This window comes from Lycorma delicatula, chromosome 4 (assembly GCF_047948215.1).
Source record: "Lycorma delicatula isolate Av1 chromosome 4, ASM4794821v1, whole genome shotgun sequence".
In the NCBI taxonomy this organism is placed as follows: domain Eukaryota; kingdom Metazoa; phylum Arthropoda; class Insecta; order Hemiptera; family Fulgoridae; genus Lycorma; species Lycorma delicatula.
This window is the reverse complement of record NC_134458.1, coordinates 41,922,689-41,937,439: the sequence shown is the minus strand read 5'-3', so window position 1 is coordinate 41,937,439 and position 14,751 is coordinate 41,922,689. Positions and strand designations below refer to the sequence as shown.

At 27.4% G+C, this 14,751-nt stretch overlaps 1 protein-coding gene across 2 annotated transcripts in view; it reads right to left on the bottom strand.

Annotated features, from left to right (window-relative positions):
• The window catches only part of LOC142323319 (uncharacterized), a 154,230-nt gene extending 140,224 nt beyond the window's left edge, over positions 1–14,006 (bottom strand). For both annotated transcript variants that reach the window (XM_075362800.1, XM_075362799.1), the window contains exon 1: positions 13,635–14,006. In XM_075362800.1, the coding sequence (XP_075218915.1) occupies positions 13,635–13,710 (76 nt within the window). In that variant the 5' untranslated portion in view covers positions 13,711–14,006. The remainder of the gene's footprint in view (positions 1–13,634) is intronic.
• Positions 14,007–14,751: the final 745 nt, after the last annotated feature.

The window sequence follows — 14,751 nt, the reverse complement described above, 5'->3', positions numbered from 1 at the left end:
ATTAAAATTTGCGATTATATTAATGAAATACTAACAAAATCTTTAAAAAAAAAATAGAGAAATAAAAGATAAAGAAAGTTTAGTAAACATTTAACTTTTTTAATCGCTATAAGATTTAATGTTTCATGACAGATAATGATCAAAATCTAGGTAAAAACTGCTTTCGCTTGGAAATTTAAAATTAAATTGCACAAAACGTAACGTTTAAGTGGACAAATTTGACCAAAAATCGGATTAAAAATCTATTCCTGTATTGCCAAATTCAACACACACGAATGCAAGTCAATCAGCATTTGTATTTCTTTGGATTTGAGGTAATAACAGATAAAAATTCTTTTTCATTTAAGTTACTTCCGTTACTGTAATAAAAATAATTAATTAAACTTTAAAACATAATGAAATGAGAAAGTTAAAACCCTACTTATAATTTGAATTTAACGAATATAAAAGCGTCTCGGACTTTCATCCGGAGGTCCTGGGTTCAAATCTCGGTCAGGAATGGCATTTTTCAAACTCTACAAATTTCAATTTGTTCATTTCCGCATACAAGTTTCTTTGTAAACCTCTGTGGCGAATTAATTCATCAGTCAAAAAATAAAACAATATTACAGTCAACAATCGATATGCATATTTTATTTTAACTAATCAAGTGTAATAATGTTAAAACAATTTTTATTTCAAGGGATTTATCAATTAAATTTCTATAATAATCTTTTGAACGATTTAAATGTTTACTCTATTAAGAAGTTTTAAGTATTATTCTAATTATCCTCATATGCCATAAAAAGTTTTATAAACAATTTAAAACTACGTCTTATATACGTTTTTTAACTCTAATATATACGTTCCATACCATTTAGAAATTATAAATTACGTTCAAAACGCTCAAGAATAGTTTACAAAAAAAAAAATTAAAAAGATTTTATCAGATGTGCACGTCGACCTTTAAGCAGAAAGTCAGGGATAATATGGGTAAATATCAATCTATTCATGAATATAGGTCTAGAAATAACAGTAAACTGTTTCAAGGAAAGAAATATAAAATTAAATCCTTAACGGGAACGAAATGTATGGGTCGAAGATTGGCACAGTTTCACACCAAGTATCAGTGATAAACCTATAAAAGAACTTCTGAAAATCTTCGAAAGAAACAATCTTTTGAAACTTCCTAGTTTTACCGTGTATAAAAAACTTTCCATTTATTAGCTGGTTACTAATCTTCATCATTAGTATAAAATTTACTCGTACATATTTTTAGACTAGATACGAATTTTCTAATTATATTTCCGTAGTTTGAAAACAAACTCAATTTCATTAAAAATATCATGTTTAATCAGCTATAGCTCAACAATAAGTTCAAAAATTTATCTATTTATTAGAAACGATGATTTTTAAAAATGTACATAATAAAGAGGAACTAGATAAAATATTTGGGAAACTTACTGTATCCACAGCAACGCAAAAACTTTATTAATGAACAATTATAGGCGACCAATATCCAATAGCCTGTTTGAAATTAATTTTTTTTTTTAATCCGTTTGCGAAATTTTTCAATTATAAGAATATTAAACTGTTATCCTCAACAATACATTTTGTTCACGGGCTGAGATATTTTTTTGAATTGGTTTAAGATTCAGTCTGTCTTTATCTCTCTGAGATAAGTTTTATCTACCCAACCTAAGAGTCGTGTATTAATTCGTGATGGGCAATCTGGATTCGAGGTTTAACCTTTTTTTAGAAATTTTTAAACTAAATTTACTCTTTCTATTCTGATTTCCTAGAACGAATAGAGAGTTGTTTTTTCTTTAATTTAATTTTATTTTTTGTATATAGTCTAAAAATTCCGGCTTACAATACTTGTTTATAGTGTTTCTGTAAACATTCTTGACTTTTCAATTAGGATTTATTATTTCTTTCTTTCTTTCTTTTGCTGCTTTTATTTTTAGTTTTTTATTTCGCTTACTCTTTTACATATTTTTTTAATTTATTAAATCATCAAAATTAGTGACAATTGATGATGATTGATAACAACTGAAATGGCGGAAAAACGGTTTTTTGAGCTTAATTTTGTATCCCAATTTTTTTCAATAACCTTTCTGGATATCTATTTTTATGAATTGTAATATTGTTATTATTGTAAAAAATGCTATTTAAACATATTATTATTTTACTATATATTTACTTCCGTATTCCCTTCCAGTAACTGACTAAAATTATTTATAATTTAAGTTTAAAATTATAAAAAAATAAGGAAGTATTTTCCTTAGGAAAGCCTGAGCCTGTTACTGCGTGGCTATTTGACTACTGGAGTAAAAAAATCACTTCCATCTTCGGTAAAAATACCCTGATCCTCTAAAGAAATTGCTGGTGAAACGGGCATTCACAACATATAGAAGCTTTGTAGTAACCCGTTAGGTAAATTTTTCTCTCGTTTCGCGGTCCCTCTAATGAAAAATCATTCTTAAACTCTATTTACCACGTATTTTATACTTAATCTCCTGTATGATTAGTCGATAAAAAAGTAGTTGAGTTAATATCCCTGCTGAGGAATGAGGGCTTGTACAGTTATTCAGTTCTTGATATCTTTTTGGTTTAGTGAATGAAAGCTGATCAGCTTGTTAGGACTTGTCCGAGAACTGGTTTTCTAAATGGTGGCTGTACATAAAACCCAACAAGGGCTAAAGTATTTATCTAAGTAAAGCTGTGTCTGCTAATACATATAAATAAATTTTCAGTTACGAGTACATAATTTTAGTACTTATAAATTAGAGATAGAAGTAACAGCGAGAATTACTTCAGAGTTTCTTGAATTTCAAGAGCTCCTGTGAAGAGCTACCTGGTAGCCGGGCAGGCCAACCGGCTTTCACTTTTTTTTGTAGGTATTCATATTGTGCTAAGTCTAATTTTTCGTTGTTTTAAATAAGGAATTACAACCCAATTTTTGCAACAGTAACAAAAGCATCTAATGAAAACGGTACATTGACAAAATACGATACATTAACAAAAAAATGGGAATTTCACTAGTATCTGGTTGTTTACGTTGTAAAATTAATGAATAACAAAAAAGTACATGTATTTTTATCAAAATAAATTATTCTTCTGAAGTTTTTAAAAAATACCATATAAAATCTCATTTTAATCGATTTTTAAAATTATTACTATCATTTTAACATAATATTAATAATATCTATGAAATGAAACCAATATTATTAACAGAAAAAAGGTAATATTTTCTATTATACGTCGTTTTTATTATTGAAAGTATGGAGTAAAACACATTCGTGTACAAATATATAGTAAAGAATACATAAATTTTCATTAACAAAAAACACTGTTTCCATATCCCGCAAGCGTATATCCCACTATTCTTTCGAACGGTATAAATTCCTATTAACTCGCTATTTATCTTTTAGTCTAATTGAATCTCAGTAATGGGATTGTTCCATTAACCACTTACAAGAGAATCCATTAAAAAATAATTTTATTTAGTTCAAAACACCCAAAAAAAAAACAGATGGTGTTGCAGGAGTACGCAAGATTTGATGACATGTGTTGTCAAAAATCGATTTCAGATAGAGGATTTTTTATGATAACAGTACCGTGAAGGATTATATATCATAAAATCAAAAACAACTTGCTTTACATCTGTTATAAAAAACAAACAAAAAAATCTTCAATAAATTAATTCATTCATCTTTACCAATTGAATCGCTTAATTATCTTTGTCGCGTCTCTATAGATTCAAAAACAAACATAAATAGTTCATTTCATAAGACTAAAAAACGAACGGTTTAATCTTTTATTCTCTAATCATTTATCTATAACCTACACGATTGACTGCATTAATAAAATTCGTCTAAATATTACATTTCACAAATATCCGGTAATTTTTTAATTAATTTAAAATAGTATGTTTATTTATTAATAAGGCAAATATATTTATAAATAATTCTGGTAATGAATGAAAATTTTTCATAGGTAAAAAACTATATTAAACTAAGCACTTCTGATAAACTACTTCACACTATTTTTTTATCAGATGAAAAAAAAGTAAAATCTTTATGGAATGCTATGCAACCCAAGTAACGAAGTAAACTAATAAAATGCTTTTTATTTGCCTAAATATTTAAAAATTACACTCACAGGACTAATTATATATTTATAAAATAAAAATTAAAAAAAAAAATCAATACTGCTGTTTACATTTATGTATTATACAGATTTAAATTTACATAATTTTAGTTTTTCATTATTGTGTGTACTTTTTTATTTACTTTGTAACGGTAAATTTTTCCAAATGAGTTAATATTTAAATTATCTAAAGAGATTTCTCTTGCCAATTATCATTCTGTCTCCTGTACACTAATTCTTTTGTTTAATTGCTATATACATTTTCTTATTTAGGCATAAAAGTATCAGCTTTTTTTAATCGTTAAATTATGATAATAACTGTAATGAACTGTAGTTCACTACTGATTGATGATCAGTAACTAGAAATCCTTTGATAAAAAAAACAAATGAATTAGACAAAGACAAGAATATATTTAATTACTAGCCAGGGAGCGGAATAAAGTACACACACCTTTGACGACGAAATATTCAAAATTATTTCAGTTGTCATGAAGTAAAAGGATTTTCTTTCCTTTAATGGATATCTTTATTCACAACTTCACCCACCAGGGAGAAAGAATCTCGATCTATGGCTTAAAACCTTCCCTGGGATAACACGAGTGTATCCTGCAAATTTGAAAGCAATTTTGTCAGTTTTTTCTCGCATGATGACAGAACAAACAAACTTTCGGCTTTATATATATTATTCGATTACGCTTATAAAGGGGATATATGTTTTTTTTTTCATTTCCTGTTTCACATGAGAATGAGGTTAAACAAGGTTTAGAAGTAGTCAAAGAAGTGGGTCCTTAGTTTTCCTAATTTTTTTTTTAATTCAAGTAATGGGATTAAATAAAATACGTTAATATAACAAAAATAGCGGGAATAAAATAAGACAATTCTTTATTTTGGATAATTATTATTAATCAATACCCCATATAATCGCGCTCGCGCAGACAGACAAAACATTTCTGATAGACAAGTTATTTTAAAAATTGAAAAAAGAAAAAATATACAACTAATTTGTATATAATTTTGTATGTACAAAAATATTACGTAATTATTTTTTAATTTCCATAGCAAGAAGAAACTATATCCTAATAGATAAATGCCTTAATAAAACAGTAGACCTTGATTACATATAAAACATTATTTTATTAGAAATATTTGTATTTTTAGATGTATCCATAATCAAACTGTTTAAAACAGCAGCGCATTGAATTTCATTAGTATAGATCCAGGCATAAATATGTGAAGTCTTGCCTTCTGTGAACTACAATTTTAGCAAATTGTACTTGGGGGGAAGTTATTGTGGAATACTAGTTAAAACCTTCCTCCCCCCACAGTGATCTTAAGTTTGTGTGTGTATGTATTATAGTAACTAGTAATAAATATATTCTACTGTAAATAAAATATAAAATACGAACTGTCTTCCGGTAATGTCTGATATTTAAATTATGTTCGTAATTTATTACTGCCGAAAAAAATTTATTTCAAATAACAAACTTCCTTGTTAAGCTTCAATTTAATTAGTTTATAAACACAACTAGCAGCTATGAGAATAATTAATTTAAATTAGGAAATTCAATTTTTGGGATATTTTAGACGAATGTTGTAGTTATGTTTAACAATCCTTAATTAGAAGTAATAAAAAGAATATTATTCTGATAACATAATATCGGGACTTAATTTAAATACATAAATAACCCAAAATTCCTTTATTTTGTAAGGTGATATAAATAAAGAGCAGATTGACTTTTCCAAGTAACGTGTAAATTATCAATAGAAATATGTAAATGTGAAGAATATAAAACCTTTGAAAGTAGTTTTTAGAACAGCAAAAATCTATTGAGAATGAACATAGTCGTAATTCAAAAATTAATAATTAAGATTTATGGATCTTGATAAATCACTAGAACGCATCTTATGAAAATATCCGGTGGTCATAGGATAATGAATAATAATCAAAAGATCAAGATCTTTATCTCGAAACACTTAAATTAAGACTCATCCGTAGTAGTCTGACTAATTCAAAAAAATATGGGCCGGCAAGCATAAAGTCACTGTGCAATCCTCATAACAATCTGTCCTAAAATCTTAGGACAGTTTGCTAAAAACGAATCCGTTTTTAGCAAACTTAGTTAAGTTACGTCATCAGTGGATGTGAAACGACAGCTTCAGCGGGTGTTTAGGTATTTGCTTGAAGAGTTAAAAGGGGTTTCTTGTACGTGACGTATTAATTAAAATGTAAAATAAAAAGAAAACTGTAGTATTAATTAACCCACCAATTTTTCAATTATTTTTTCCAGTAGAGTCCGACTTAATTAGATTCATGGAGTCGTCTATCCATATATATAATAATAAACTAGGAACTGCTAATCAATGAATATTAAATTTTACACGCAAGCTGCATTAAACAAAGGAATGTAGGATTAATTAAATAAATATTTACGGAGAGGTATGTTAGTTCACGGATAAAAAACTGCCTACCGTTTACTAGATGAATGAACGGACACCATGGGAAAGCCCTGATAAGGAAAAAAATATAAATTTACGAAATCATAGAAAAAAATGATAAAAAGAATCAGTAAAAGATAAAATAACAATTTAGAAGGCGTTAATGGAAAATATTTCGGCACAAATTATCTGTCTTTTTTTTTCTTTTTTTTAACGCAAGGAGTACATTATGCGACCAGCCTATAATGATCGCCACTAATGCACGATTGCGAAATAAATTTGTCGTAAACTTCACAAGAGTGCATTAATGGCCACTATAGAGTCGCATATAGTATATTTTCTTCGGCTGTAAAGATATTGGGATTATCGATTTAAATCAATGATAGAATACATTGTTACGGAATTTTTTTTTAATTTTTCAAAAAATACGTTAAACAATACATTTTTTGGCAATAGGTTATTACTCATAATTTCCGCATTTTCATTAATACCGATCTGTGTTAAAGACATTTCTTCCTTAGATTCCGACAAATTGACAAATTTAACAAAAGGTTAACAGTGTAATATAGAAACTTAGTTACTGATTATAAATAAAATAGAAAATCTTATTATAATTAAAGAACAAAAACTGATGATACATTAAACAATACCCACTTCTGATCGGTTAGTGGTTGAAAAGAGTAGGCTTTTGATCGGTTTAATCGTGGCTTTTGATAGGGCCATCGTGAAAATTTGTTTCACGATGACCGTCATTATGATAGGTTCCAGCCACGTAATTCAAACCTTTTAATACAGCCGTAGAAAAAATTAATTTTTTTATTAATATTATTTAAAAACTGATCAACATAGAAATATTGATTGTATAAATACAAAATCATTTAACTTTATTTTAAATAAATTATTAGGAAGATGTTATAAAATTATTAAGAATTAGACAAATAAGACCACTCTCCTACGAAGAAATAGTGTATTTTTAAATAAAAATAATTTTTTTGTTAAGAAGTGAATATTATATTTTAATTGTAAGCAGTTTTGTTTTCAATCAAAGATACTAATAATCTTTAAAAACTTGAAAAAGGATAAAACATTAAAAAACCTTTTACAAAATTGTTAGTAAAATTTAAAATTGTGTACATCGAGATAGTATTTTGGTACCCAGTATGTTCTTGTTAAGAAAGAAATGATTTTCATTTATATAAACACACCCTGTTTGCGGTAACAATTCGATAACGCTCAAAAACCATTTTATTGCAGAGAAATGAGTGTCCCGTGAAATTTTATCATCTATCAAGGCACCTAAAATGTCGCATTACGATCATTACAAATATAGCTATTTGTACTATTTATTTATTTAGGAATACTAAATATACAATTATCAATTTTACGTCGACCAGAGAAGGACAATGCAACCATTTTATCCGTACTTAGTTAATTAGTTACAATCCAGAAAATGAATGATTATTTAAACTGTTGGCATAACATTTTTCTAGTTCTTTAAAGCAATTATCATCAAATGTAGATACAGCGGTACTATCTAAGAAGAAAGTACCGATGAACGGTCTGATATGTTGCAGGACACAACTAAGATGAAACGAGAATTTTTATGAAATTTAGAAACGATGGATCTTAGTTCTAACGGAACAGGGTGTGTATCATTATGAAAATAACGTGTTTATTATGAAATATAATGGAAATGCCATTTATAACAAACCGAAATAAAAATTTTACGAAATATATACATCCTTTGCTTGATAAAATAAATTTGATTTTCAACAGCTTCGTTAAAAGGTTGTTTGTTTTATTACGTAAATTAACAATTGGCAAAACAAAGAGCTAATGGTTCAGTAACTGATCAAAAAACTTATTTTTTTAACGCATTCTTTTTATTACGAGTAGTGAATTTTGTTAATACGTCTAGAGAATTATTTGATACAGTGAAGGTTGTCTTTGTGTAGAAACATTTTAACCATTATCCCATACTATACCTAATACTTTGCATTTTGCGGTTTTGCGCACCTTGGTGGTTTCTTGGAACATATAAACCGCGATCAGCAAATTATAAGTCTGCTATGAGTTTTAAGGTTTTTTTGTTCTTTATTTTACTTAACAGACAACAAAAAAATTAAACTGATACAAATAAAAATGTTTGAAATTAGAACTAAAGTTTAAAATAGTATAATTCAACAGGCATATATACATAAGTTCATAAATTAATTAATTTTTTTTTAAAGATAAGATAAAGACGGGTTAAAATATAATGGGAGATTACTTCAGCTAACGGAAAATATAATGCAGACTTAGAAATGTCTATGAAAACCGAACGGATAATTTTTAAAAGAGAATAGTTACAATAGGAGAAGATATGTTATGTGAAAATATAATCGGTGAAAACATGAACGATGAGAGAGATATTAGAACAGATTATAAAGGCATAAAGTTCAAAAATACAAACACAAGAAAGACTATAAAAACAGAAAATTTATTAAGAAATGAAAAGAAGACACAAGATAAGAAAAGATTTGTTGAAGTAAAGACGTAATAAAGTAAAATATTACAAGGGTACAAAAAAAGGGAAATAAGAGAAAATTTTAGGGAAATGAATCCGAAGCGTATTAGTATCAAAGGTGAGAATAGAAACCGGCTGTTATGGAATAAGATGAGTGTTGATAAATGGCAGAAATATAAAATATTAAACAAAGGAAAAAAATAACATGATAACGTGCTGGAGAAGGAAAAACAGTAAATTTCAAGAGAAACTGAAATTTGACCAAGGTCCAATGCATTTAAATATAAAGTTGCAGGAATAAATTATGATATAACATAATAAATAATAATGCTTGCTCGAAATAAGACTGAATATGCTATTCAAATTTAAATATTCAAGACTTATAAAACTGAAAGTTTTTTTGATTTCGATAATAAATTTTATTTTTACGATACAAAACTGTTTCATTATGAGTTAAACATTCTAGCTAGTACCTATAAAAGAACAGAACGATGCAATTTATCTTTAATGAATGTCATCTTACTTCAGAAAAATCATGATTTAACGAGAAATAATTTTAGTAGATCAGCTGAAGAAGTAGCGCATATAAATGTTTAAGAAAAAAAGGATTCAAAATAGAGAAACAAGATTTTTTTTTATAATTTTTAAAAATCAAGAGTAGGTACCTTTGATATAACAATAATGAAGACGTGAACAATGAGAGCGTGAGTTTTGTGCTAAATGAATTAAATTCATGATTTATGCCAAATGAAATAAAATATCGATATTCTTATTGAAGTATCGATACGATACCAAAAAGTAAAACCGTTAAGTTTCGATCTGATGGTAATTTAAAATTAGTATTAAGTAATGGATAGTATTTATTCAATGCTGGTGAAGAAATTCAATTTTTAAAAGAAAAGAAAGATCAATACAAAAGAGATAGTAAGAAATTAATATAGGACAACGTAATATACAAGTAAAGAACTTTGTTATTAGTAAAAAAAGGTACAAAAGATGGAAGAAATAAAAAGACATCAGAAGTTCGTTGCACATGCAAAGAAAGATTTAAAACAAAAAGTAAATTTGCTGGTGTCAAACATGGATTTAAAAATTTTTCGTTTTACACAACGTAAAATTTCTTTCTACGGGATACTTACGATTCCGTTACCATTTTTAATAAAATATACGATAATCTAAATAGTCAAATGACAATTTTTTTCTATTAAATTAAAAGATTAACTTTTATAAAATCAATTACTACGTCGATGCATTCATAATTACAAATTCATTTACAACTTACTAAATTTTTTCGATTAATGTCTTAAAAACAGCAATTTTATTTTATGTCGATTTCATTTATTAATGACTTACTCACAGTTGCATTTCCGTAATTTTTTTACTGTCATAAACCCTCTACTACTTTTATTAATAATTTTGAAGAGTAATACGTTGCCTTGCTGATCACATTTATCCACAGCTTTTCTTAATCCTTCGCGACAAAAAATGTACCAATTTATTTTTGTTATTCACAGAATAAGACAATTATCATACCTTTAATCGTGATCTCATCGGAGTAAAGTATTTAGTTAAAGAATTGAAGTAAAAATATTTGCACAGAGTGGTGGAGTGTTGTATGGCAATAGGAAAGACAGGAAGACAAAATATTAAGAGTTTTACAAATGCTCTATTGTAAAGAACATTGAAAATTAGATGGACGAGTTGATAAAGTACGTAATGAACATTCCAAGTCGAATTGAGAAACAGAAAACTAAAGGAAATCTTATAAGTAAAATAACAGATTGATGGATTTTTTTTAAGAACTGTATTGTCAAAATGTTAATTTTCGACTACTGAAATTCCTATTAAAAGTGAAAGAGAAATTTCAGATTTATATTATATTACATTATTTAAAAAAATGTTATTTATAAAAATTGAGCTACTTTTCCATAAAATTAAAAAAATATATACCAAACTTTACATGATTTTTGTTTGTTTTGTTTAATATTCAGGTATTTCAGTCCTAAACTTTGCTTAATAATTTTAATCTTCATTTAATAATATTGCAGAATATAATAATAAAAAGTCTGTCTCAACAAAAAGTTTGTCTGCGATTAATAAAAGAAACAGATTGATTCGACGTAGACGAAAATGAGGAAGTAAAAATAAAAAATTTGACCAGCTAGCATATTCATAATAATTAAAATTATTGCCATAAAATAAATTTTGGAACAATAAACACGTTTTCTTTTATTAAGAAAGAAATAAATTATAAAAGAGAGTTGGTCACGTAATGCATGACTTTCCCGGCTACGTCGATCAAGACATGGTTACCAAAATATGATTTAGGCATAAAAATTCACAAATTTCGAAAAAGAAAATTATTTTAGGGCTTCCTTACGCCATGGGGAAAATTTAGGAAAGATTTATCTATAAAGAAGTGATTCCTAACAAAAAAATTAATTTAAAAGAGAACTGTTTAAAAATATTGAAAAAAATAAGGTGTAACTTTTATGAAATTAATGAAAAAAAATTGTTTCTCATTTTGGGTCCAGAATGAGAATTATATTTCGTTCTGTAAAAAATAATATAGGTGCCAAATTTAATTTTAATAGCCCTTTAGTGTTAAAGAAAATTACAAACAAAAGATTTAATAATAAAAATTAAAAGCTTTAGAGGAAAAGACAAAATTTATATTTTTTTGAGGTGGGGAATAAATTTTAAGAAAAATCTTTCTAAAAATATTCATATATTGGTTCAACAAATTTGCTTAAGTAGTTTTCTCTAAATCTAACACCTCCTTCAGTAGAGGCTGAAACAAGAAAAAGAAAATTTTCAAAAAAACTTTTCTGGATTTTAAGTCCGAGGTCTATAATTAAAAAAAAAAATGTTAACATTTCTTGAAGCTCTATAAATGAAGTATACAATTTCAAAATTTTTTTGAAAAATATTTAGCCCGAAGGAAGATAGAACAAAAAAAACATATATTTCAATTTTAAAAGGGGGGTTGAATGAAAATGTGATTGTGGATCAAGATGCCAAAATAAAAGATAGACGAAATTTTTTTGTGGCGTTTAATTCACATAATTACAATTTTTTCGTTAAAATCCACATTTTAACACGACTACATAATAAAATTATTTATTAAAAGAAAGATATTGATCAAATAATTTAACAACCGTAAAAATGTATATCGTTCATTTTGCATCGAAATTTAGCACATTCGCTTAATTAATTTTCGGAAAAAATAGATATTTAGTTCTTTTTACTAACGAGACAAAAAAATCAGCTGCATAGATAGCCATCAAGATACAACAAAATCGGTAGAGGAAAAATGTACACCCGCACACACTCTCTACTTTGACTACAAGAAAATAAAAAGAAAAGCAGCTGAAAAAAATCATGAAGCATTTTGAAAAATTTTAAAGATTTTAAGAAAGCGTATATAAAAGACCCCTTTAAACACAATATTTATGAATAAAATTAATTCGTAATAAATGAAAAAATAAACTTGAAACAAAAATATTAACCACTTTTTAGATTTATTTCACCCGAAAAGTTGGATTTTTTATCTAACAATTTTGTACAATCACTCTTAATTGTAATACGCAGTGACTGGTAAGAGGAAAAACATTTTCAATACGTTTTACAGAAAAAAAGATTACAAAATGATTTTCTTTTTGCGATTAATAAGTAGAATGTAAAGTTTTTTTTAATTAAAAATATAACTTTTTAATAATGGTACAATTCTGTTCTACAATTACCATTGCGTTTATTTATTTATTCATTTTTTTTAAACAGTATTACAAAAATAGACACCAACATTAATGCATCAATCTACAAATCAAATAGAATATTCTTGTCTAGTTTCTTTTTTCTAGGAAGTAGATACAATTTCACTATACTTAATGGAACAGTGATGTCATTAAACAAGTGGAGACAAAGATTAGTAACCAATGACTCACAGAATAATAAAAGAAAATTTATTATCATTTAAAAAAAGACTGGTTTACCAGGAATACAATTTAAAAAAAGTAATGAGATAAAACAAGGATATTAATGAGGAATTACTACAACGTTGTGTGTGCGTGTGAATACAGAGTAAATAGAACGTAACACATGAATAAATATTTATAATGAAGATACTAGTACATAGCTATCGTAAATAAAACATTAATTAAAGTGATGTAAATTTTAACCTAAAAGTTACGTAAGATGACTTAAATTTTTTTTTAGTGTTACAATTGTTATTTGTAAATGAGATTTAGTAATAAAAAAAAGTTTAATAAAATATTTTATCTATCCATAATTATCAAAAGATTCTTGCACTGAACGTAAAGTAATCACAATAGCAATAAATTAACAGCACAACTAACGTGATTTATCAAAATAATTTTATCTAGTTAATGTTTACGTTAAAAACTCTTAACATGAATTTATTCGTATTTTATTAACTAAATAACATGAATATATTAACTGTGTAAACTTTGTGAGTTACTAAAAATTATTTAAATTATTATTACGAAACGATGAACGATATGTACTAATAATGATTTATAAAAAAAATAAAATAAGTACTTACAAAGTATCGCTTGTTGTAGACAGTGAATAACAGCGAAGAGGGTAAGCGGATGACGGTATCTAGCGTCGAGGAACATAATTAATGTTTACGTCTCTTCAGGTATTCCCCGGCTTCAATAGGACATAACAACCTGTCACTCATTCAATACAGACCAAAACCGGGTAACGTCATTCAGTAAATTAGATACGATCAGTTTTTTAACTGTATAAAATACGTCAATATATAAAAGCACAACAATCCTCTGCTTTCACAGAGGGTCAAACTGTTACCATTGTCTGAATTCAGCAATCGTATTGTACTTACTCTTTCCTGACCGAGCTTTCGTGGCTTCGTCGGTACCCAGAAACAGTGGAACTGAGCGGGATCAGTAGAGGAGCATTGTTCAATGGAGTCCCGCATGAATGAATTCTGTGTGGTGGGGGTACGGGGTGTCAGGTGGTCTATGGTGGGGGTATCAAGGCTACATAACTACCTGATTGTTGATGCCCTGAGGCTGTTGCCGTGTACCTTTCCCTGGAGCCTGCTCCTCTCTTTCACGTACCAGAATATTGCTAGCCCAATAAACAGCGGTTTCAACGATCCCTGTTAGTCGTCCGACTACCACCTGTCACGCATATAACCATCTCGAACGATCTACCATTAAACAAACAATTTATATGTCTGCATTGTATTTATTATAACATAATTTTCAACACGATATCTTCCTATTTTTATTCATCTTTTTGTATTTATACCTATTCATTCATAAGTGATGGGGACAAAAGGGATAAAACCTAAAATTATTAGCAGTAATGTATTTAATTTTTAATTTGTTTACCCAGAGATTTATAAAACTAGATTCCTGTTAATGACTGCGGTTTGTCAAGGAAGATCACTCATCATGAAAAATCAGTAAATACATATAAGATAATAATTTTTTTAATGACCATTAACAAAATAAAATAAATTCATATTAAACCATATTAAATTGCTTTATTTGTTTGTCTATACATCCGTATTGCTTGAAAATAAACAGTATCCATGATTACTGTTAATTTATGCACCAACACTATTTTCAAATGTTACTACTGACAATTACTATATAAAACCTAGATGGTACCAGGGATGTGTCACAATA